This window comes from Rana temporaria, chromosome 10 (genome assembly GCF_905171775.1).
Source record: "Rana temporaria chromosome 10, aRanTem1.1, whole genome shotgun sequence".
NCBI lineage: Eukaryota > Metazoa > Chordata > Amphibia > Anura > Ranidae > Rana > Rana temporaria.
The window spans coordinates 50090355-50117530 of NC_053498.1; the positions used below are offsets into that span (position 1 = coordinate 50090355).

The 27176-nt window shown below is 43.7% G+C and overlaps 1 protein-coding gene across 1 annotated transcript in view; it reads right to left on the bottom strand.

The window, feature by feature from the left end:
- Positions 1–27176, bottom strand: part of LOC120916559 (receptor-type tyrosine-protein phosphatase H-like) — a 1518207-nt gene that overhangs the window by 1181496 nt on the left and 309535 nt on the right. The window contains exon 3 of the mRNA XM_040327609.1: positions 11025–11276. Coding sequence (XP_040183543.1) covers positions 11025–11276 — 252 coding nt within the window. The remainder of the gene's footprint in view (positions 1–11024; positions 11277–27176) is intronic.

A 27176-nucleotide genomic window follows, 5' to 3' on the forward strand; every position in this document is an offset into this window, starting at 1 on the left:
AAGAACCAATAGGAACTGAACATTTGTACATTGAAACAGACTACAGTTAAACATAAAGGGATTATGGTAAGCAGGCAGCCCCTCAATACACATCCCCTGCAGAGAGGTGTCTCCAGTCCAGACCATTGTCTATGTGCCATTTACCAACACAATTAGACACAGCATTAAGAGGGGGGAGGGATGGGGGAGAAGGGATGTAGCATTACATTATCTCAATGCCAACTTGTCCCCAGGTCTCCAGTCTCTTCTGGACCATAATCTGTGGGTAACAGGCCAGCCCACAGTCCCTTCCAAAACACACAGTGACAGTGGGTTCTGTCACAGTTGATAATTAATTAAAGTAACATCCAATTTTTATCTGTTATTCTCGTGTGTTTACCTCTGCTCCCAAGGTTATTTCACTTAAAGGCAGGGACAAAAGCAGCGCCTTCCGAGTGTAGAAGTTTAAAATGTTTAATAGATAAAATTCATAATGGAAACATTCACAAACGAGCGGTAAAGATCAGCATTATTATCAGTGTCATCCCCGCTGTCCCTGGAACTGCCTGATGTCTGCTGATGCTGGCTGGGGTGTCTGAAGTGACGACATATCTGCCGTGCTCCTGTGTATCACTGATCCCAGTCCCTGTCCCCGGGAGTGCTGGGTTCCACCATTGTAACCGGACTAATGGAGGATACACAGACACCCCAGCCAGCAATAGAGTTGGCCTGGCGGTTCGCCAGAACTTTGCTCGTTCGCAGTTCGCCGAACAGGGGGACATCTGGCCATATTCGCGCCCGTCTGCAATTTTACATTGAGAAGAACTTAGACCCATGACACATCCATCAGGTGGTACAGGACAGCCAAATGAGACTTTTTTTTTTCGAAAGCCCTTGGCGTGTGAAACTCAAAAAACTTCACCCGGTGCCCAAAAAATGTGCACAACATAAAGGAGTGACACAAAAACGTGCAGCGGGTACACTAGCCCTCTAAAATCAGAGGCCCCTGCCCCGAATCCCCCAGGGCGTTAGGCTCCTGACAGAGAACAGGGTACTTACACTATGGTACGTCCAGCCTAAGCCAGACGGACCACTTTCTCTGGAGGGTCTCCCGAAACAGACCCACCCAAGTACTCGGTGAGGCTCCCCCGAAGGGATACGCCATGAGAGAGGGCGAACTAAGCCAGAAGGCCATGTCCACCCCCTCCCAAGACTTTCATGGCAGGCCCGCGGACCAGCTCCCTACTCATCACACCGTGCAAAACGTGTACCAAACATAAAAATACAAAAACGTGACACACACAAAGGTATATATTAAATAAAGTGGGGAAAGGGATAGTGAAGAGGAGAGTGAAAGTGGCCATTGTGCAACACAATGGCCAGGCCCTCCGGCCAGGAAAAAAAAATCCTCTGGTCCCAGCCAAAAGGCCCAGCCCAGGAGGCAGGTGCTAAAAAAGCGTGTTCTGGTGCAGTGACCGTGGTGCCTTAAATCAATGTGACCCTCACTCACAGTGATTGTTCAGGACCCCTGGACTGCCACTCCAGGGGCACATACCATAGGCTTTCTAGTCCCAAATCCAACCCCATCAGGTGGTACAGGACAGCCAATTGAGACATTTCAGCACATGGACATACCCCCTACCTTATAAATAGACCTGATCTGGTGGCCATTTTACATTTTGCTTTTTGTCAGTGTAGGGAGAGGTTGGTGTGTGGAGCAGGGACAGACTGTAGTGACACAAATCGTTAGCCAACAGGTCCACAAAAGTCCTTTTAAGGACTGGTATAGGTGTACTATTTTTGGTGTGCAGTATATAGGGGTGTAATACACTTATAATAGACTTTCTAATATAGAAAGCATATTATAGTGGATTTGTATTGTGCAGCATTGTGACTGGTGGTGTATTTGGGTACTGCAGAATTTTCTTTTCTGTTTTGCTGCGTTACCTCTGTTTTATAACTGGTGCGATAAACCAGTGGCCCCCCAAAACGACAGATTGAAGCGGGTGTTATATACCTTCTTCCACATATACTGCGCTTCTCTAGAGACTTTTGTAACAGGGTTATTTAAAAAATGACAGGCAGAGGAAGAGGCAGGCCCTTCCGCAGGGGTGGTAGGGGTAGGGCAGGAGCACCAGGCCGGAGCCAAAGTGGGAAGTGGCACAAGGTGCGTTCGATTACGTCAAAGGACGCACCAGACTTGGTTGAGTGGCTCACCACCAACACCACCACCACCATATACCCTCCGCTTGAGTCACAGGAATTATTTTCCGATCCATCAGAAGACATTTCCAATGCGCAGCCATTCTTGGCATTGGATCAGGAAGAGGAGGTAGCAACAGCCGCCACTCAGCAGTCTGACGACAGTACCCAGATCAGCCCAAGGAGGTGGGTTACCGCTGTTGATACCTTGAGATCTCTAATGTTAGTGGTGGGGAAGGAGACGTCGATGATGACGTGTCTACAGATGTCACGTGGGTTCCCACAAGAGAGGAAGAGGAGGGGAGTTCAGAGGGAGAGATGGACCCGCAGATAGGGAGGAGAAGCAGGCCAAACTTACATTGCACAGGAGGGACAAACCAGACTCCTAATGTATCAGGAGCGAACCATCAACCATGTACGGTCACATCTGGCGCTCCCAGGACGCCGGCCCATGGCTCCGCAGCGTGGGCTTTTTTTAACGTGTCCGCTGATAACAATAGTGTTACCATCTGCAGCCTTTGCAGTGAACGCATAAGTCGCGGTAAGCCCAACACTTACCTAGGGACGACCGCCTTAAGAAGGCACCTGGCCTCCCATCACCGAGCCCAGTGGGAGCAACGCCATCAGAACCCACAAAGCCACACTCCAAGCTCTTGCCATCCAGCCTCTTCTCCTTCTCCTCTATACTCACAATTGTCCTCCACTCCACCTTCCATCATGCCGTCCTCAAGTTTTTCTGCAAAAAGGAAGGCTTCCATGGCCCAAATGTTCGATTGTAAAAAACGATGACGCTGGATAACCCTCTTGCCCAACGGTTGACCGATGGCTTGTCGGAACTGATAGCCAACTATTGCCATATAAACTGGTGGACTCAGAGGCCTTTCAAAAATTTGTGGCCATTGGAACACCACAATGGAAGGTCCCAGGAAGGAAATATTTCTCACAGAAGGGCATCCCAGAGCTATATGGCCATGTTCAGCGCCAAGTGAATTTATCTCTGGCACACAGTGTCGGTTCCAAGATACATCTGACCACAGACACGTGGTCTAGCAAACATGGGCAGGGAAGGTATATAACTTTTACTAGAAGTGTGGAAGAGGGCGCTAGTGTAAGATACTCCTAGCAATTCGGACACCCTCGCTAGAGGATCCCAAAGAACAAGGTAATATTGTAAATAAAAATAAATAAAAATAGTAAATTAAACGCTCAATAAATACCAACATTGACTAGATCTCTATTAGAGATGTCATGTGAGTGCACACAAATGTCCATACAGTGAAATATTAAATGCAACAAACTAATTGGATGAAAACTCCACAAATAGTTCAAAAAACGCTGTGAAAAGTGAAATCAATTGACATGCAACAAATTAAATGAGTGTCTCTTGATTGACACAGTGAAAAATAACAGTTCATAGGAGATCGCCTTCACAGGATACTTCAATTAGTGTTCATGCAATCAATCCTGGTTATACTGCAGCCACCACCATCTATTAAACCTTCACCCGATGTGCTCTTACAAAGGAATGCGCTTACCGGAATTAGTGGACCACTTTAATGAAAAAGTAGGTCTGCAAGGCTGGACAGGTTAAGTGCCTGTACACTATTCACCACATGTAATGACTGCCACGGTAATTGGATCAATGGTATCCCAGAATTCCATCCACAAAAAACACAGAAGAAATCTATAGTGCATTACCGCTTTAATAAAACATCTTAAAACAAGCTGAATTGGCCTCTTACTTTTGTAGGTGCTTACCCGGCACTAGGACTGCATGCGTGGCTAAGGTACCCAGTGAGAGTCTAAGCTGCCGTATGGTCGGACATGTAAATCGTCTCTGCAGGACCTAGGAGCGGGATCAGCCGAGGATCGATAGTGTCAGACTCGCCGCCGACATATGTTTCGTGGGGACCATATGGGGACCATATGTCGGCGGCGAGTCTGACACTATCTGACACTATCGATCCTCAGCTGATCCCGCTCCTCAGCTGATCCACACTGGTCCTGCACTCCTTTCAGCTTGCGTTCACAGGCAGATCAGTAGCTAACACTGCTCAATTTGACAGTTGGTAAAGTGGTGTGCGACAACGGTGCCAATCTGCTGAACGCGCTGAAACAGGGCAAAATTACACATGTGCAATGCATGGCACACGTCTTGAACTTGGTCGTGCAGCGATTTGTTGCCAAATACCCTGGGGTCCAGGACGTCTTGCGGCAGGCCAGGAAAATCTCGGGCCATTTCAGAAGATCTTACATAGTTAGTCAGGTTGAAAAAAGACACAAGTCCATCCAGTTCAACCACAAAAAAAATAAACAAACAAAATAAAAAACACAATACAATCCCATACACCCAACTCCATACCCACAGTTGATCCAGAGGAAGGCAAAAAACCCCAGCAGAGCATGATCCAATTTGCTACAGCAGGGGAAAAAATTCCTTCCTGATCCCCCGAGAGGCAATCGGATTTACCCTGGATCAACTTTACCTACAAATCTTAGTACTCAGTTATTTTATGTACATTTAGGAAAGAATCCAGGCCTTTCCTAAAGCAATCTACTGAGCTGGCCAGAACCACCTCTGGAGGGAGTCTGTTCCACATTTTCACAGCTCTTACTGTGAAAAAACCTTTCCGTATTTGGAGGTGAAATCTCTTTTCCTCTAGACGTAAAGAGTGCCCCCTTGTCCTCAGTGTTGACCGTAAAGTGAATAACTCAACACCAAGTACACTGTATGGACCTCTTATATATTTGTACATGTTGATCATATCCCCCCTAATTCTCCTCTTCTCAAGAGTGAATAGATTTAGTTCTTCTAATCTTTCCTCATAGCTGAGCTCCTCCATGCCTCTTATCAGTTTGGTTGCTCTTCTCTGCACTTTCTCCAGTTCTCCGATATCCTTTTTGAGAACTGGTGCCCAAAACTGAACTGCATATTCCAGATGAGGTCTTACTAATGATTTGTACAGGGGCAAAATTATATCTCTGTCTCTGGAGTCCATACCTCTCTTAATACAAGAAAGGACTTTGCTCGCTTTGGAAACCGCAGCTTGGCATTGCATGCCATTATTGAGCTTATGATCAACTAAAACCCCCAGATCCTTGCTCGCCTTGCTGACATTCAGCGGCGACACAACCTGCCCGTCAGACGTCTTATTTGTGACTGCCCGACGCGATGGAACTCAACCTTGTATATGCTTGATAGGCTGCTCCAGCAGAAACTTGCAGTTAATGACTATCTGTACGAACTCTGCGGCAGGACAGGTTCTGGGGAGCTTGTTTTTTTTCACCGCACCAGTGGCTGCTCATGCGCGACTCATGCAGACTTCTGCGGCCATTTGATGAGATCACCAAACTGGTCAGTCGCAGCCAGGGCGCCATCAGTGACATCGTACCTTACGCCTTCTTTCTGGAACGTGCATTGCGTCGTGTCATTGATCAAGCCGGTCGAGGAGCAGGAAGATGAGGAAGTCGCAATTCTGGATGAATTCCCAGGGGGGGGTACTCCGCCTGAGACAAGTCAACAATGGGAGTCTAATGAGGAGTCAGAGGAGGATGGTGCCGGGGCGGATGAGGAGGAGCAAGAAGAGCATACTTTAAACCTTTCTGGGATCCCTGGTGTTGTCCGTGGATTGGGGGAGGAGAACGAGGACGACATTATCCTGGATGATGAGCAGGAGCCAGGCCACTACACCACTTCCAGTTTAGTGCAAATGGGAGCCTTCATGCTCCAGTGTTTTAAGAGAGACCCCCGTATAAAAAGCATAAAGGGCAAGGACCAGTACTGGGTGGCAACGTACTTAGACCCCCGGTACAAACAAAAAATGGCAGGAATGTTACCACCATCACAGAGGGCTATCAGAATGCAGCACTTCCAGGCCTTGCTTCGAGAAATGCTGCATTCTGCTTTTGCGTGCGCTGGCAGAGAAACAGTTGCGGGTACCAATCCAACAGCGCCTGCAAGAAGAGGGCGGTTTGAAGATGTGTTAGTCACTAATCATATGAGATCCTTCTTTCAGCCGACTCATCGACAGCTGTCCTCCGAATCCAGCATCATGGAACGCCTAGACCGACAGGTGTCCGACTACATCGGGTTAACGGTCGATGTGGACGCACTGAGAAGTGATGAACCTCTGGACTACTGGGTGGGCAGGCTTGACCTCTGGCCAGAGCTTGCACAATTTGCAATGGAACTGTTGGCTTGCCCCTCGTCCAGTGTCCTGTCCAAAAGGACGTTCATCGCAACAGGGGGGTCGTGACCGATTAGCGCACTCGCCTAGCTCACGACAGTGTTGACTACCTCACATTTCTAAAAATGAATGAGGCATGGATCTCGGAGGAATTCAACACACGTGACCAGTAGACTATGTTTGATTCAAATTCCTCATGACAGGCCACAAATATCCGCCACCACCCAGAACAATTCATGGTCCCTGTCTTCGGTAAATACAGAAGCATAAAAGGCCTTGTATGTCCGTTGAATGCCTCATTTTTGGGGCCTGCACTTATTTATCCTGTGAATGCCTAATGTACCTCCAGCCACAGAATACAAAGTTGTTTGCTGTCAGGAACCACCCCGTCAGATGTTCGTCCATCACTAGCCAGCAACATCAGGTATCAGGCAGTTTCCGGGACAGTGTGGATGACACTGATATGAATGCTGATCTTTACTGCTCGTTTGTGAGTGTTTCCATTATGAATGTTATCTATTAAACATTTTAAACTGCTACACTCAGATACCACTGCTTTGTCCCTGTTTTTATGTTTTCAGAGTATCTTCTACCTGTAAGCTGACAGCCTTCTTTGGTATAAGCATTCTCTAGCAATTGAACATGGACTATATGTCATGGACTTGAATAATCGACCCCTATTTATTGATCCAATTCCTATATATATTTCTTTTAATAAAGCCTCACCCAGAGTGCGCCAAATTAACCCATTGTTTGTATATTTCACTTAAAGGAGTCCCCTGAAAGCAGATTGATTTGATCTCGTAGGTTTATTTAGTGACTTTTGCTCTTTGTTCTACCAATACACATTTGCTTTCTACTCTGTATTACTGTTATTGTATGTTTGATTTTTCTTCAAGCAAGTTCACAGTAAAAATACTTTCTGTGTTCACTATAACCTATGTCCATTTACTGTGGGATTTACACTACATTGCTGCCAGGTGTGCCAGTGGGGTTGAGCCTTTTCTTAGGGTTGAGGGGGCAAAGTAAGGAACCAACAATATTCAAGCGGCTCCTGCGGGGGGAGCGCTACATATATAAAAGATAAAAGTCCATGTAGTCCATAATCAGCTGGAAGGTGATGGTAACCAGAAGGGAACAAGGGCCAATTGGATAATACAGCCGATGGTAATTGGGAAAGATACACACAAGCCTGCAGCTCCTATAGATGTATGGGGTTCCCTCAGAGACAGAAACAAAAGGAGAAAAGGACGCCAGATCAATGTGGGAAAAACAAAAATTTATTAAGTATCCACTTACATCAATGTGGATACCCCGGTGGGGTTAACATCAGGGACCGACAGCGTCAGCAGGCTCCAAAAGCCCCACTGTCAGATAGCCAAGGATCGGAATGCCAGATGGAAAAGTGGCCGCTCACATGAACCAGGACCCACCGCATGGAATAGCTGGAAAACAGCTGTGTCAACAGGCTCTCACACGCCACTGCAAGCTGCAGCTGTAGCGAGACAAGACACCCAAGCTAGGGAGGGGGTGGGCCACAATGTGTGTCAGGTCACCTGCGGTCAGGTGACAGATGCACACCGTTGGGGTCAGGAGTGCACCGCTAAGGTAGTGAACCCTACGGCTGACTGCTGCGAATGGAACGCTGGGTGGCTAAGGAAGGCAGGTCCACTGGAGCACTAACAGTGATCCCACAGGGAGCTAGAGTCTAAGATTCCCCAGGGCACGGAGTCTGAGATCCAGCAGGTGTTCACCAGAGCCTCTAGTGGTGAGGATGGACTGGGCTGCAACTGGATCCAGGTCGCGGCCCACAGAGTCCCCCGGCTCAAGCTCACAGTAGGCTATAGAGGATAGAGGGGAAGCAGTAGCTCAGGATACAAGAGATAGTGAGGGGATAAGCTAAAGGACGGCACGACTAGCAGATAAGGATAAACAAAAGACACGCCAAAGGTCAAGATCACAAGCAGACAGGGATAGTCGAGAACAAGCCAAGATCGGTAAAACAGAGACAGACTTAGCACACGGCAAGCAGGAACTCAAACACACAATAGCTTGTGAACAGGTTAGTAGTGCACAGGTTAATATAGAGTTCCCTGATAGGATCTGGGGTGGAGCCATGCTAAAGGAGAGATTACTTAAGCAGCCATGGGAGAGTGGCTGGCCTCTAAGGTAAGCACATCGAGGAAGTAAGCTGACAGACAAACATTACTGCATATCCATGACAATGTGTTTCTGAGGTCCTGCCTTCTTCAGGCTGACCCGCCCCTCCTGGTTGAGGAGAATATATACTATCATGCTGGGGACGGTAGGACTAATCAGGGAGGGGATGGACGGATCAAGGCTGCCCTGATTAAGACTTCATTAACACATCACTGAATGTCGGAGAGCGATCTGATCAGAGCATGTAGGACATCGCCAAAAGAAAAAAACAAATAATTTGAATATTAATAAGATCCAATTTTATAAAGTTAAAAATCAACAAGAAACACAGAGGGGGTGCAAGAAGCACTGTAAGGAGAAGTCAGACGGAAAAAAATATATGTATTTATTTTAATACGCCTATATATCATTTCTGGTAAAAAGGCATATTATAAACAATGAATGTCATATCATATGTTCTGTGAAGCATAGGAATAGTAATACATTATTCTATCAATAGTAGCACAAAAAAGTAGGAGAAAAAAAAACACACATAATAAGCGAATAGATAAAAAACATGTACTGAAATCCAGACTAAAAATTATTATCATATATATATATATATATATGTATGTGTGTGTATGTGTATATATACACACACACACACATATTATATATATATATATATATATATATATATATATATATATATATATATATATATACATACATACATACATACATACATACATACATACACATATATGCACATGTACTGTATATACAAGGTTTACATAAATCCTACATACATATAAAAAAACAACAACAGATAAGGACAATAGAGAAAATGTATATAAGTATAAATTGTAAGCTCTAACGATCAGGGCCCTCTGATTCCTCCTGTACTGAATTGTATTGTAATTGTACTGTCTACCCTAACATTGTAAAGCGCTGCACAAACTGTTACGGTGCTATATAAATCCTGTATAATAATAACACAATATAATAATAATAATAACTAGGTATAATATTCATACTGAATTCTTTGGCACCCAGGGGGTTAAATGAGGAAATAGAAATTAACACCATATTGTGATTAACCACTTGCCGAACGGCTCACGCCGATATAAGTTGGCAGAATGGCACGCCTGTGCAAACTGACGTACCTGTATGTCAGTCCACCAAAGTAGGATAGCACGCGCGCCGTGGGAGCATGCCCGCGGGTCCCGTGGACTCGTTGTCCATTGGCGGCCAGCGATCACAGTGAGGAGAGGCAGAACGGGGAAATACTTTGTAAACAAGGCATTTCCCTGTTCTCCCTAGGACCATGACAGATATCTTCTGTTTCCTGTCATCGGGAACAGTTATCCCTGTCAGTGGTAGGCCATCACCCCTACAGTTAGAACACGCTGAGGGAACACATTTAACCCCTTGATCGCCCCCTAGTGTTTAACCCCTTCCCTGCCAGTGACCTTTTTAATGTATTTTTGGGGGATATTTAATATAGCAAAAAGTAAAAAATATTGCTTTTTTTTGTTTATAGTGCAAAAAATAAAAACCGCAGAGAGGTGATCAAATATCACCAAAAGAAAGCTCCATGTGTGGGAAAAAAGGATCACAATTTTGTTTGGGTACAGTTTTGCACGAGCGTGCAATTGTCAGTTAAAGCGACGCAGTGCCATATCGCAAAAAAATGCTCTGGTCATTAAGGGTGTAAAATCTTCCGGGCTGAAGTGGTTAATATCTCCAGTAAAAAAAATTCTTCCCATCTAACAGGTCTTAGGTATTAGTTATTATAGCTATCAGTATGCTAATCACACAATTTTTCCCTAAGCTGATACTTAGATTTCCGATTTTATAATCACTTTATTATAATTTTTTACTGATATTTAAAGTGTAAAAACAAAGATGTGCATAAGACCCATAGCAAAAAGCAACAAAAAAGTCTAAATGGCAGTTACTCTTTCTTTGCACTATGTTCCAAACAAAGGCCACAGCAAAATCTATAGTGCCCATAGCAATGGATCAGAACGAAAACTAATATCAGCTGTACATGTAAGAAAGGTGATTTTACCATCAGTTTGGAAATGGGTTCTTTACAGTGCTGTGGGACACTTGACAATGTGCAATATTAATATCAAAAAACAATAATGGATTTCAATATACCTGGTTAATATTCTTACTAACAAAAGTCCTTGTGGGTTCATAAAGGAATTGGTTTATTTTGGCATTTTAAAGAAGCTGTGAGAGGTGAATGGTCAGTTTTTTCAACTTTATTACTAAGTAACATGCTTTTTTTCTTTTAGTAAGAAGCATTCTAATTGGTTGATATGAGTTAATGCATTTTATGCTTTGCACTTTTTATTAAATAAGCTACATTTTGAACATTTTGTTTAGGAAAACAATTCCATAATCTGTCTTGTAGACAACCTAGAGTTTACATTTAGGGTGCTGTAGATTGAAACATGTATACCAAAAGTATTTACAAGTAGCAACAGATATACCAGAAGTACTTACATGTAGTAACAGGTGTAGTGACACCAGAGCTTTCCAAGGTTCCATTCACTGAATACACTGTGATGTTGTAATTCTCCCCAGAAAGTAGATTGACTATTGTGCAATTTATATTAGTTACATTCATTTTTCCATCAGCTGAACCATTAGTATATAATACTTTGAAGTCCGTAATGGAAGGGGGTGCTTCCCATTGTACGAATATAGTGGTTTCATTTACAGCGATTGCTTGTAACTTTGAAACATTGGCTGGATCTGTACACAACAAAAAAAGGCATATTTTGCTAAAGCATTTGATACTGTACTTTATAAATATTTCAACTATAAAATAAAAGTCTGTTGAATTTGATGAAACTGTGAAATGTATAAAACACTGGTTTGGCATCAGTTAATTTTTGGACACCATTCCTCAGGAAAAACATTCAGGGAATGACATCAAATTTATCAAGGGGTGAAGGACCTCAGCTATTACATACAATGTAAATTTCACTATTGAAGGAAGGCCGGGATCCAATCAAATACAAGGATATTCCTCCATCAGGGAAGGAAGTTTAAATGTGCCAAGCAAGTGAGAAACCAAATAATAATATATAAAAAAAAACTCGCTTCATAAAAACATCAGTTTTATTGTATCTTGTTTAAGATACCATCTAGATTAAAATCAACAGCACAAAACAATCAGACAAATGTACATAGGTATAGCAAGAGTGTGACACCCAAGACCCCAGCTGTTAGGATCAAGTACATAGATTACACTTATTCACTGTGAGGAAGAGACAATAAGTGCTTATACCGTATGGTAAAAATGTACAAATATATCAAGTATATAGATGACTGCAGTAACTACAATAATATTTACCCTAAGGTCCCAAAAGAGGATACATGATGATTTGAGGTTAGATTTGAGGTTAGAAGAAACCAGGTTTTATCTTAGATTGCAGAAAATGTTCTTAACTGTTAGAGCAGTAAAAATGTAGAACTCCCATTCCCTGGAAGTGGTACTCGCTGAGTGTGTCAAAAAACTTTAGGTGTCTTCATCAGGAAGTAGAATATATGGCTATGGGAATTTTTAGAGAATAAAAAGTTCACTCTACGCATACATAGAGTAAACTTAATGTACATATGTCTTTTTTCAGGCTTATAAACTATGTCAATTTACAAGTTGGGGAATTAGCAATTTCAGAAGCTTGGCTAGTTCATTTATTTTCAGTGACTGCGTAGACTGTGATATTGCAGTCTGTCACTGGTAAAAGATTGCTAAGTACTATACATTTACGTTGCTCCACGGCAGCGTAACGTATCCCATTTACGTTACACCGCCGCAGGTTTACAGCGTAAGTGCCTGATTCACAAAGCTCTTACCTGTAAACTTGCGGCGGTGTAACGTAAATCTGCTCGGCGCAAGCCCGCCTAATTAAATTAAATGAGGCGCGTTCCCGCGCCGAGCGTACTGCGCATGCTCCGTCGGGAAAATTACCCGACGTGTATTGCGCTAAATGACGTCGCACGGACGTCATTTGTTTAGACGTTAACGTAAATGGCGTCCAGAGCCATTCACGGACGACTTACGCAAACAACGTGATTTTTTAAATTTCGACGCGGGAACGACGGCCATACTTAACATGGCTTAGAACACCTAGGGCTCAGCCCTAATTTTACGTGGCGTATCTTGACGGAAACGACGTAAAGTTAGATCGACGGGCAGCGCGGACGTTCGGAAATCGCCGTAACTAGTCATTTGCATATTCTACGCCGACCGCAATGGCCTCGCCACCTAGTGGCCGGCCTAGAATTGCATCCTTAAGATACGACAGTGTAAGTCAATTACACCTGTCGGATCTTTTGGCTATCTATGCGTGACTGATTCTATGAATCAGTCGCATAGTTAGGACGGCCACATTACAGAGATACGACGGCATATCAGGAGATACGCCGTCGTATCTCTTCTGTGAATCTGGCCCAATGCGCTTAATCTTTAAACCCATCTGGTTCTGACACATGGGCCCTTCTCCCGCTACATTGTAGGTGTAAATTTCTGCATTATTGTCATTAAAAATTTCCCAATAAATAGTCACATTGTTATCTGATATACTGGTTACATTTAATCTCACAATTGGAGAGGGCGCTAAGGAGACAAAGTACAAAAATATATGTTATGAATGTCATAAACAAACATTTACAATATTGACACTATTGCAATGAATCAAAATTATAATAGCTTGGGGTCAATTTATTTTTAGTTCTTAAACTGATGTTTTATGTTTATTTTATTAACCTTTATTTAGAAATTATCATTTAATACAGCTTTAGAATACACTGATCAGCAGCTGTAGTGTATTTCCTCCGGCTGCTGCTGTTCAAGAAAAATATTCCAATAAGCCCCATCTAACATCATTCGATTGATTTCTATTGAGTAAGAGCAGCCACACATGGATCAAAATCTGGCTGAACCAACCAAATTTTGATCCATTCATGACCAGATATTCAGTTGTGTGTAGTGATAAGTTGAGAATTTTGATAAACTATTCATTCTCTACATGATCTAATGCTGTCAGTGGTATGCCCATATTTTTGATTTGTGGCCAATGCTGTTCAATTTGTTCATTAATGATAATGAGGTTGGAATTAAGAACTCAATTTCAGTATTTGCAGATAGCATATTTTGCAAGGAAATACATTTGGCACGGAATATGACACCATTACAATTAGTATTGCAACATTAGCTTAATAAAAATGCAACAATCCTGCGATCCACCTTATCAGCTAAGGTATAGAAATTAAGCTGCTAGCGTGAAACACATCTCATAAATCGTGCCAAAGACTAAATAAAATTAACAAAATGCAGCACTAATGAAATGATAGTGCACACACCACTATACAAAGTAAGGAGGATATGTGTCCAATAAGTGATGTAGATATGTGAAAACAAATAGTACAAGTAAATATATATAAATAATGATTAGAAAAATTAATTGCATCAAAAAAATTGCATCAAAAAATCGCATCACACTAAGGTGCATAAGTGCATAAACATGCATAATAAGTAATAGTGGTAAACAGTCCAATCCTTAAAAATGACACACAAGTCCATATAAAAGTATTCTAAGATGCTTCAGTGTGGATAAAAAATGAATGAAAAATTCCACAGTGCTTTATTGCATGTTGAAGAGAAAAATGAACCCACGCTACGGAAAATAATTTAAAAAATATATGCTGCAAGAAAGGATGATGCCCCGTACACACGGTCGTTTTTTGTAATGAAAAAAAACAACATTTTTAAAAACGTCATTTAAAATGACCGTGTGTGGGGAAAACATTGTTTTATGTCTTCTGAAAAACGACAAAAAAAAATTTGAGCATGCTTTAATTTTTTATGTCGTTTTTCAAAACGTCGTTTTTTTTGTAATAAAAAATGACCGTGTGTAGGCTAAAACAACGTTTTAAGCCCGCGCATGCTCAGAAGCAAGTTAGGAGACGGCAGCGCTCGTTCTGGTAAAACTACTGTTCAGAATGGAGTAAGCGCATTCGTTAGTTAGGTTTCAAATTATAGAAGAAAAGAATGCGCTGCATTACACCATGCTTTTAAATGCTACACTAAAATGGTCGTTTGTTGCGGCTGATCTTGTTACATAGTTATGACAAGCTTTTTACTTTATTATTTATTGTTATATAATGTTTTGTTTTGTGTTGTGTCTTTTAGGCGTATCTTCCATCTTCAAAAATCAAAATATATATTAAAAATCTTGTTTTTTTTTTTTTTTTGGGCGGGATTTTTTTTGATAAACTTTTTGCTAAATATATATTTTGGGTTGATTTTGGAGTGTGTGAAGTGACCACAACAACATCATTATTTCTTGAAATTCACCCACAAGGAGGTTTTTGTCCCTTGTTAATGTCAAAATGTTTGTTTTTGAAATGTGTCTGCCCACTCACTAATGATCTCTCTTTTTTTGAAAAAATACACATGGTCAAATTTGGACGACAAAACAAAAAGCCATTTATTCAGGCTGAATAAAAAATTAAAAATTATACAATGCTGGCAACCAAAAATCAAAACTTAATAAAAACTAGACATGTGCAATTCGTTTTGTTTCTAATTCGTTTTTTTACGAAAATTCTGAAATTCGTTAATTACGAATTTTCGTATTTACAATTTTTTTATTTACGAATTTTCGTATTTCCGAAAATTCGAATTTACGAATTTTCGTATTTTCGAAAATTCGCATTTACGAATTTTCGTATTTACGATTTTTTTTTTATTTCCGAATTTTTGTATTTACGAATTTCGGAAATTCGGATTTTCAGAAATTCAGAAATGCGAAAAATTTTCGGAAATACGAATTTTTCAGATTTGGAAAATTGAAAAATTTGAAATTTCGAAAATTGAAAAATTCGAAAATTGAAAAATTGTTACGGAACCATGAACCAGACGTACAACAAGAGATAAGTGAAAATAAGAAGGCTTTATTGAAAATCAAGCTGTAAAGCAAAAGTCCAACGGATGGTGAAACCAGAGGTCAGGAACCAGAAGAGTAGTCAGACGAAGCCAGGATCAGGAACCAGCAGGGAAGTCAGACGAAGCCAGGATCAGGAACCAGCAGAGAAGTCAGACGAAGCCAGGATCGGAACCAGAAGCAGCAGCAGTCTTAGAAGCATGTGCACACAGGAGGACCAAGCAAGGAACTGAAGTCACAGACCTCCTATATATGTGAGCCAGGTATCCAGCTCCTCCCAGTGGGAAGGAGGAGCCGCAGGGTGGGAGGCTACAAGAGACCTAGAAACCAAGATGGCCGCCAGCACATGTCAAACGAAGGAGACAGGAGAGAGGTAAGACCATGACAGTACCTCCCCCTCAAGGGCCCCTCCTCCGCGGTGCAAAAAACGGTTTCTGAGGGAAGCGTGCGTGGAAGGCTCGGAGCAAGGCAGGAGCATGGACATCTGCGGAGGGAACCCAGGAACGCTCCTCAGGACCATAACCACGCCAGTGGACCAAAAACTGCACCCGACCGCGAACCAGGCGTGAGTCCAGGATATTGCTCACCTCATACTCCTCGTGATTGCCCACTTGGACCGGACGAGGCCGAGGAACCGAGGAAGTGAAGCGATTGCACACCAGTGGCTTCAACAGGGAGACATGAAACACGTTGGAGATCCGCATGCCAGGTGGAAGCGCAAGGGCATAGGCTACCGGGTTTACCCTGCGAAGCACTCGGAAGGGACCAACAAAGCGAGGAGCCAGCTTGGAAGTGGGCACTCGAAGGTTGAGGTTGCGGGTGGACAACCATACACGGTCTCCGACCTGGTAGGAAGGAGCAGGCGCTCGTCTGCGATCAGCCTGGAGTTTCTGGCGCTGCGCAGAGACCTCAAGGGACCTCTGGATCTGTACCCAAGAAGCACGTAGAGCAGAAAGGTGATGCTCCACAGCCGGAATATCCTGGGGAGAGAATGCCTCCGGTAACACGGCAGGTTGGAACCCATAATTGGCCATGAAGGGAGACGTCCCAGAGGAAGAGTTCACAGCCGTGTTCCTGGCAAACTCAGCCCAAGGCAGGAGGTCAACCCAATTGTCCTGGTGATCGGAGACATAGCAACGAAGGAATTGCTCCAAGGCCTGATTGGATCGTTCTGCGGCCCCATTGGACTGAGGGTGGTAGGCCGAGGAGAAGGAGAGATGAATCCCCAACTGGGAGCAAAAGGCGCGCCAGAACCTGGACACAAACTGACTCCCCCGATCCGACACTATCTCTTTGGGCAAACCGTGCAACCGGAAGACCTCCCGGGCAAAAATCGTGGCCAACTCTTGTGCAGAGGGTAACTTCTTGAGAGGAACACAGTGGCACATTTTGGAAAACCGATCCACAATCATGAGAATGACCGTATGGCCTCGGGATGCAGGGAGGTCCACAATGAAATCCATCCCCAGGTGTGACCATGGGCGCTCCCCGGTGGCTATGGGTTGCAGCAGGCCCAACGGAAGGTGCCGAGGGGACTTACTTTGGGCACAAACAGAGCATGCCGCTACATATGCGGCGATGTCGGAACGTAGGGAAGGCCACCAGAACAGACGTGAAACAGCCCAGGACAGCTGATTCTTACCAGGATGCCCCGCGGTCTTGGAGTTATGGTAGGTTCGCAACAACCGAGTGCGCAACTCCTCAGGCACAAAACATCTGCCGTTGGGTGTCCCAGAGGGAGCACCAGACTGAGCCGCCAAAATCTGCTCACCAAGGGGAGAGGTCAGGCTGGTGCGAATGGCGGCCAGGATCTGATTCGGAGGTATGACCGAAGTCGGTATAGATTCCTCCCTGGACAGCTCGGAGTACTGCCGTGATAAGGCATCCGCCCTGATGTTCTTGGAACCAGGTAGGTAGGAGACCACGTAATTAAAACGTGACAAGAACAGAGCCCATCTGGCCTGACGTGGTGTCAATCTCTTGGCCTCAGAAAGGTAGGTCAGATTCTTGTGGTCCGTCAGGATGAGAACCGGAACCACCGAGCCCTCGAGCAAGTGCCTCCACTCTTTGAGAGCCTGCACTATGGCCAATAACTCCCTGTCACCAATCTGATAGTTGCACTCCGCGGATGACAGTTTCCGGGAGTAAAACCCACAAGGAAGCAGCGGACCCTCTGGTGTCCTACGCTGAGACAGAAGGGCGCCTACTCCCGTCTCGGACGCGTCCACCTCGAGGACAAAGGGCAACCCAGGGTTGGGATGAGACAGAATCGGAGCTGACACAAAGGCGGATTTTAGGGCCTCAAAAGCCCGGATGGCCTCGAGCGGCCAGACCTGGGAATTACTGCCCTTCCTGGTCAGATCCGTGAGAGGCTTGGCCAGCATGGAGAAGTCCCTGATGAACTTCCGATAATAATTGGCGAAGCCCAAAAAACGCTGCAAGGAACGAAGACCACTGGGCTGAGGCCACTGTAAGACAGCCGAAACCTTCTCAGGATCCATGGAGAACCCCTCAGCGGAAATGATGTAACCTAGGAAGGTTACCTGGGATCGGTGAAATTCGCATTTCTCAAGCTTACCGAACAGCTTGTTCTCTCGTAACCGTTGCAACACTCGTTTGACATCCAGAATGTGGGCCTCCCTGGATTCAGAATATACCAAGATGTCATCCAAATAGACCACCACACACTGCTGCAACAGGTCACGGAAAACATCGTTGATGAATTCCTGAAAGACTGCGGGCGCATTGCACAACCCAAAGGGCATAACCAAGGATTCATAATGACCGGTCCTGGTGTTAAAGGCGGTCTTCCACTCATCGCCCGCCTTGATCCTTACCAGGTTATATGCCGCCCTCAGGTCGAGTTTGGTAAAGACCGTGGCCCCTTTAAGGCGATCGAACAGCTCGGAAATCAAGGGTATCGGGTAAGCGTTCTTGATCGTGATGCGATTGAGACCCCTGTAATCGATGCAAGGCCTCAACTCACCGCCCTTCTTTTTCACAAAGAAAAATCCAGCCCCTGCCGGGGACGAGGATTTGCGAATGTGACCACGGGACAGCGCCTCCATCACGTACTCCTCCATGGCCTCATTCTCCGCAACCGACAGTGGATAGACCTTGCCGCGAGGAGGAACGGCACCAGGTTGTAACTCAATGGCACAATCATATGGGCGGTGCGGAGGTAGGGCAACTGCGCGTACCTTATCGAATACATCCCGGTACTGCTCGTATTCAGGAGGCAACAGAGAGTCCGAGGAAGTACACAGCAACTTGACAGGCCCATGGATGCACTTAGCCCCACACTGTGGTGACCATGAGAGGATCTCGGCCGATCTCCAGTCAAAAGTCGGATTATGCTTCTGGAGCCAGGGGTACCCCAAGACCACCGAGTAGTGTGGAGACGAAATAACTTGGAAGCAGACCGACTCTCTGTGAGCGGCACCAATGGCTACCCCCACTGGAAGGGTCTCATGAGTCACGTGTGACGGTTGGAGGGGTCTGCCGTCTATCGCCTCTAGAGCCAGCGGGGAACCTCGAGCCTGTAGAGGAATGGAATTGGCGGCAGCGAACTCACTATCAATGAAAAAACCACCAGCACCAGAGTCCACCAACGCCTGGGTCGTCACCGAGCCCCCGACCCAGGAGAGGACAACAGTGATCAGTGGTTTATCAACACGGGAAACCGGGGACGAGGAGACTCCACCCAAGATCTGCCCCCGACAGGATCTCAGGTGCGAGCGTTTCCCGGACGGTTCGGACATGCCAACCGAAAATGCCCATCGAGACCACAGTACATGCATCGGCCCTCGCGTCTCCGGAGTACCCTCTCCCCCTCGGACAAGCGAGCAAACCCCAGCTGCGAGGGTTCACCCCCAGACAAGTCAACCCCAGGAGGCGTGGGAGGAGAGGGAGGCACGGGTGGGACAGCAAACTTAGGCGCCAAACTGTTAGGAGGCCTCCGCAGGCACTCCTTAAAGGAAGGTCTCTCCCTGAGTCTGGTGTCAATCAAAATCAGGAAAGAAATAAGAGCCTCGAGCTCCACTGGTAGGTCCTTAGCTGCAACCTCATCCTTCAAGGCATCCGAGAGACCATGAGAGAAAGCAGCGACCAGGGCCTCATTATTCCAACCTACCTCTGCTGCCAGGGTACGAAACTCAATGGCGTATTCGGCTACGGATCGTGAACCCTGTCTGACGGACATAAGGAGCTTCGCAGCAGAGGCGGCGCGAGCCGGCACATCGAATACCTTCCGAAGAGAAGCAACAAAACCGGAAAACTCGGCAACCACCGGATTGTTGTTCTCCCATAAAGGACTGGCCCAGGACAAGGCCTTGTCAGAGAGCAGCGAGATCAAGAACCCCACCTTTGATCTCTCAGTGGGAAAGGCATGTGGCAGCAACTCGAAATAAATGCCCACTTGGTTAAGGAAACCTCGGCACTGAGTTGGCTCTCCCCCAAATCGCTGTGGAAGGGGGGCAGAACCGGACATACCCCGAAACACCGCAGGCGCAACATCAGGTGTCGGGGTAGACTCTGGCGCAACAACCGGAGCGGCAGTAGGAGCGGGCCCAGGAGCGACAACCGACCCATCGGCAACGGGAGCGACATGAACCGTGCGTTCAAGCAGGGTTTGCAACGCCACGGCGAACTGACCCAACAGGGACTCCAGCTGATCAAGTCTGGCAACCAGCGTGGGTAGCGAGGATGGCTCTGTACCGTCAAAATTCATGGCTTGGTCCTAATGTTACGGAACCATGAACCAGACGTACAACAAGAGATAAGTGAAAATAAGAAGGCTTTATTGAAAATCAAGCTGTAAAGCAAAAGTCCAACGGATGGTGAAACCAGAGGTCAGGAACCAGAAGAGTAGTCAGACGAAGCCAGGATCAGGAACCAGCAGGGAAGTCAGACGAAGCCAGGATCAGGAACCAGCAGAGAAGTCAGACGAAGCCAGGATCGGAACCAGAAGCAGCAGCAGTCTTAGAAGCATGTGCACACAGGAGGACCAAGCAAGGAACTGAAGTCACAGACCTCCTATATATGTGAGCCAGGTATCCAGCTCCTCCCAGTGGGAAGGAGGAGCCGCAGGGTGGGAGGCTACAAGAGACCTAGAAACCAAGATGGCCGCCAGCACATGTCAAACGAAGGAGACAGGAGAGAGGTAAGACCATGACAAAAATTCGAAATTTGAAAATTGAAAAAATCGAAGTTCAAAAATTGAAAAGTGCTTCTAATTTCGAATTTTTCAATTTCCGAATTTCGAATTTTCGTATTTACGAATTTCGAAAATTCGAAATGGAAAAATTCGAAATGGAAAAATTCGAAAATAAAAAAATTCGAAATTCGAAAATTGAAAAATTCGAAAACTGAAAACATTTTCAATTTTCGAACTTCGATTTTTTTCAATTTTTGGATTTTTCAATTTTCGAAATTTCGAATTTTCGATATTCGGAAATACGAAAATTCGAAATTTGAAAAATTCGAAATTTGAAAAATTCGAAATTTGACAAATTCGAAATTTGAAAAAATTCGAAAATCGAAATTTCGAAAATTGAAAAATTCGAAAATTTAAATTTCGGAAATTGAAAAAATCGAAATTTCGAAAATTGAAAAAATCGAAATTTCGAAAATAGAAAAAATCGAAATTTCGAAAATGGAAAAGTGAAAAATTCTTTTTTTTTTCTAATTTCGAATTTTTCAGATTTCGGATTTTTCAAATTTCGAATTGATCAAATTTCGAAATTTGGAATTTCAAAGTTTTCTATTTTCGACGTTTTCAATTTTCGACGTTTTCAATTTTCGACGTTTTCCATTTTCGAATTTTTCAATTTTCGAATTTTTCAATTTTCGAATTTTTCAATTTTCGAATTTTTCAATTTTCGTATTTCAGAATTTTCGAAAATTGAAAAATTCGAAAATCAAAAATTCGAAAATTGAAAAATTCGAAATACGACATTTCGAAAATTCGAAAATTGAAAAATTTGAAATTTGAAATCTCGTTTCATTCGTTTTTTCGTTTCATTCGTTTTTTCCGTGTTTTGCTTTTTCGGAAATCCGAAAATTTCCCAAATTTACGAATTTACGAAAAAAGCAAAAAAAAAACGAATAAAACGAAAAAATATATTTTTTTCGAAATGTCAGAATTTCCGAAAAAAAAACGAATGAAACAAAAACGGAAAAAAATAATTTTTTGAATTTCCCGAATTTACGAAAAAAAAAAAAAAAACGAAAATAACATAAACGAAAAAAACGAATTGCACATGTCTAAACAAAGATGCCAAGGAAGGCAGCACTTGAGAGCGTGTTTGAATTTATAAAGACAAGGGTCCACCAAGCCAACAATCCAGGCTGTGAGCCACAAAAATATTCCATCAGGGGCACCATCTCATTTCTTGGACTTCTTCCCTGCAGTCTTCCCTGCAGTCTTCCCTGCAGCCCGAGTCCTCGGGGGCTGGGTTCCTGGAGCCTAGGTTGTGCCAGGAGCCAGAGCAGGCTCAGGAGGAGGAGGAGCAGGAGAAGGAGCAGGAGGAGTAGCAAGGACAGGAGGAGCAATCCGCACAATGTCGGTGTTGTCATCGAGCTGCCACAGTGACGCCATGCTTATGGCCTTGAAGATGAGCATTTCGCAGCTCACACGCTGGCCCCGCTCCAGATTTCGGAGCTTGGCTGCGATGAGCGATGCGAAACCCTCTTCTTCAGTGGGTGTCTCTCGGATGGCCGCAGTTGCTTCACGAAGCATGGCCTGGGTCTCCTCCTCCATTTGGAGAAGCCTCCTGACCCTTTTCGTGGGATTGCAGAGAGGAGGGATCCGGGAGATGGAATCACGCCGGCGTGCCTCCTGTCTCCCACTGGGGCCTGCCACCTCCCGGCTCCCAGTGGGCTCTGCCACCTCCTGCCTTGCAGTTGTACTTGCCTCCCCCTGGCTCCCTGTGGGGCCTGCCTCACCCTGGCTCCCTATGGGGCCTGCCTCCCCCTGGCTCCCTATGGGGCCTGCCTCCCCCTGGCTCCCTGTGGGGCCTGCCTCCTCCCGGCTTTGCTCTGTCTGTGTTTAAAAAAAAGGGACATAGTTTATTTGTTTTTTGAAAAAAAGGAATGACTTAGGGGCTAGTCATGGACTTTGTCGGCATGATAGGCTAGTAAAGATATGAGTCTTTCGAAAACTGACTTTATATATAAAAATATTTATTACAAAAAAATATATATTTTAAAAATTTCACTCCAAAGAGTACACATAGATTACACATAGCATTTGATCAGTACAGCGTTCACAGCAATTGATGTAACTTAGAAGATTAAATCTGGTTATACAATACTAACACCAATTAATATAATGCTAGACTAGATGTCCAAAAATGGACTGATAGTTTGAACCATAAATAAGTACAAAGGCTTCTAAATAAAATCATCAGCAACTGGAGATTTTTAGCACTTGCGCTGGGTTGATCGGAGTCCTGACATGTTTCGCGCTGTATCTGAGCGCTTCCTCGAAGGACTTAGTGAGGTCAATGTGCTAAATTGGTGAAGAAAACAAATATACATATATAACATATTGATATAGAACAAAAGAAAAATATATAACAGCCTGTATAAATATTTAAGAAACCGGAGTGCTCCTATAACATGCAATATGGTGAGAAAGGACGAAAGAGAGTCACCCCCATGAAAATTGTGGAAATAGCCACAAAAAGCAGACAAGATGCCTGAAATTCCAGTCCCAAAAATTCCAGTACGAAGGAGACAGGAGGCATAATGAAATTGGAATATGATAGTTAATAAGGTTAGAGCCAGTTTGCTTACCTATAAAAAGGAGTACAGAAAAAATAGCTGTAGACTAACTTGGCTTGATACTCTCTGCATAGAGAGATATGTAGCACGGGCTAGCAAGGAGTTGAATTTGTAACCCCAAAGAGAATTAAATGACGTAACACAGGCGGCAGGGCTGTAGCAAAAAATCAATATATAGAATCAGAGCATTATTTGGTAGTAGACAAGTAATAATAATAAATATTAATAAAGGGCAAATAGTAATAAAAGCAAGCAAAATGCTTACCCAATATTTGGAACCAGTTACATATAGAATTTGCAATAGCTCATAGCAAGACTGCATTCAGCGAATATAAGATTGGGGTGTTTAAAAAAACATTAATCTTAATCTTTAGAGCAGTTCAAGAAAACAGGGGCAAGGATTGCCTCGATAGACCAGTCACTGAAACAAAATATAAAAGAAAGGAGACTGTGAGCCCAATAAAATCGGCCGCACAAAAGTATGAAGGACACATTTAGAGATAGAAATATTAGGCTTACCAGTATGCAACACTAGCCACACGTGCCGTTAGTTCGTATGCCTCACAGGAGGCTGAGGATAGCGTGTACGGCTTAAGGGCTTTAAATAGCCTCGAGTCCCGCCCCAGATCGACAAACACCGCGGCGCTGCCGGGTGATGTCATCTGTGCTGGCCGCAAAATAACTACAGATGCGCGCGCACCAGAAGAGGTGCGCGCGCAGTGCTGAAGTTTATGCACCATTCGATGGCGAGTACACGCCATCTAGTGGACATATTGAGATACAGCGGAGATGGAAAAGCTGTATCTCGAGCGGCCACATCGTATGGAATACATAGGAGGGACAAAGAAAGAGGCATCGCGTCTGGAGAAGATCACAGGGGGGAGGATAATTCCATCCAAAATCCACCATAATTGCAGAAAAGGAGCACAACCATATTGTATACAAAAAAGGACATTAATATTTATAAGGTATGGAAGTAGATAGATCTTCCAAATGGATAAATGTTATTTAATTATACAGCACAGAAGACCTCGTATAAAAACAGGGGTACAGTAGATAGATTCAGAGAAAAAGATAACTGGAAAAATCCCAGTAAACCAGTGATCTATAAGCATCGTTATATGAACAGTATGATTAGCTACTATGACATCTAGTTCTGCAAATAACAGGGCTATGGTGACAAGGCAATCGGAAAATCCAGATTAGTACTTAGGTGCTAATAAAGAAAAATAAATAAAAATAACCAGTTAGCTTAATGTTACTACAAGAAGGATTTATAGGATTGTGCCTCATTAATGCCTGGGGGCCGTAAGGCATCTAAACGTTCAATCCAATAAGCTTCTTTTTGGAGTACCTGCTTGTCCCAGTTGCCTCCACGGCAATCTTTGGGGACAATAGCAAGTACTATAAAAGAGGCAACTGAGGTATTAAATTTATGATGTAGGTCAAGGTGACGGCTGACTGATGTTACCATTTTTCCTTGGGAGGAGTAATAAACATGATCCCTAATTCTATGCTTGAAGTTTCTGATGGTTTTACCCACATAAAATGCATGACAGCTACAAGTCACGAGGTAAATGATTCCCTGAGTATTACAGTCCGCATAAAAATTGGGGGTAAAGATTTCCCCATTGGGTAAAGAAAAAGTGGTACCCTCTCTAACCCAAGGACAAGGTGCAATTTGTGTCCTTGGGTTAGAGAGGGTACCACTTTTTCTTTACCCAATGGGGAAATCTTTACCCCCAATTTTTATGCAGACTGTAATACTCAGGGAATCATTTACCTCATGACTTGTAGCTGTCATGCATTTTATGTGGGTAAAACCATCAGAAACTTCAAGCATAGAATTAGGGATCATGTTTATTACTCCTCCCAAGGAAAAATGGTAACATCAGTCAGCCGTCACCTTGACCTATATCATAAATTTAATACCTCAGTTGCCTCTTTTATAGTACTTGCTATTGTCCCCAAAGATTGCCGTGGAGGCAACTGGGACAAGCAGGTACTCCAAAAAGAAGCTTATTGGATTGAACGTTTAGATGCCTTACGGCCCCCAGGCATTAATGAGGCACAATCCTATAAATCCTTCTTGTAGTAACATTAAGCTAACTGGTTATTTTTATTTATTTTTCTCTATTAGCACCTAAGTACTAATCTGGATTTTCCGATTGCCTTGTCACCATAGCCCTGTTATTTGCAGAACTAGATGTCATAGTAGCTAATCATACTGTTCATATAACGATGCTTATAGATCACTGGTTTACTGGGATTTTTCCAGTTATCTTTTTCTCTGAATCTATCTACTGTACCCCTGTTTTTATACGACGTCTTCTGTGCTGTATAATTAAATAACATTTATCCATTTGGAAGATCTATCTACTTCCATACCTTATAAATATTAATGTCCTTTTTTGTATACAATATGGTTGTGCTCCTTTTCTGCAATTATGGTGGATTTTGGATGGAATTATCCTCCCCCCTGTGATCTTCTCCAGACGCGATGCCTCTTTCTTTGTCCCTCCTATGTATTCCATACGATGTGGCCGCTCGAGATACAGCTTTTCCATCTCTGCTGTATCTCAATATGTCCACTAGATGGCGTGTACTCGCCATCGAATGGTGCATAAACTTCAGCACTGCGCGCGCACCTCTTCTGGTGCGCGCGCATCTGTAGTTATTTTGCGGCCAGCACAGATGACATCACCCGGCAGCGCCGCGGTGTTTGTCGATCTGGGGCGGGACTCGAGGCTATTTAAAGCCCTTAAGCCGTACACGCTATCCTCAGCCTCCTGTGAGGCATACGAACTAACGGCACGTGTGGCTAGTGTTGCATACTGGTAAGCCTAATATTTCTATCTCTAAATGTGTCCTTCATACTTTTGTGCGGCCGATTTTATTGGGCTCACAGTCTCCTTTCTTTTATATTTTGTTTCAGTGACTGGTCTATCGAGGCAATCCTTGCCCCTGTTTTCTTGAACTGCTCTAAAGATTAAGATTAATGTTTTTTTAAACACCCCAATCTTATATTCGCTGAATGCAGTCTTGCTATGAGCTATTGCAAATTCTATATGTAACTGGTTCCAAATATTGGGTAAGCATTTTGCTTGCTTTTATTACTATTTGCCCTTTATTAATATTTATTATTATTACTTGTCTACTACCAAATAATGCTCTGATTCTATATATTGATTTTTTGCTACAGCCCTGCCGCCTGTGTTACGTCATTTAATTCTCTTTGGGGTTACAAATTCAACTCCTTGCTAGCCCGTGCTACATATCTCTCTATGCAGAGAGTATCAAGCCAAGTTAGTCTACAGCTATTTTTTCTGTACTCCTTTTTATAGGTAAGCAAACTGGCTCTAACCTTATTAACTATCATATTCCAATTTCATTATGCCTCCTGTCTCCTTCGTACTGGAATTTTTGGGACTGGAATTTCAGGCATCTTGTCTGCTTTTTGTGGCTATTTCCACAATTTTCATGGGGGTGACTCTCTTTCGTCCTTTCTCACCATATTGCATGTTATAGGAGCACTCCGGTTTCTTAAATATTTATACAGGCTGTTATATATTTTTCTTTTGTTCTATATCAATATGTTATATATGTATATTTGTTTTCTTCACCAATTTAGCACATTGACCTCACTAAGTCCTTCGAGGAAGCGCTCAGATACAGCGCGAAACATGTCAGGACTCCGATCAACCCAGCGCAAGTGCTAAAAATCTCCAGTTGCTGATGATTTTATTTAGAAGCCTTTGTACTTATTTATGGTTCAAACTATCAGTCCATTTTTGGACATCTAGTCTAGCATTATATTAATTGGTGTTAGTATTGTATAACCAGATTTAATCTTCTAAGTTACATCAATTGCTGTGAACGCTGTACTGATCAAATGCTATGTGTAATCTATGTGTAC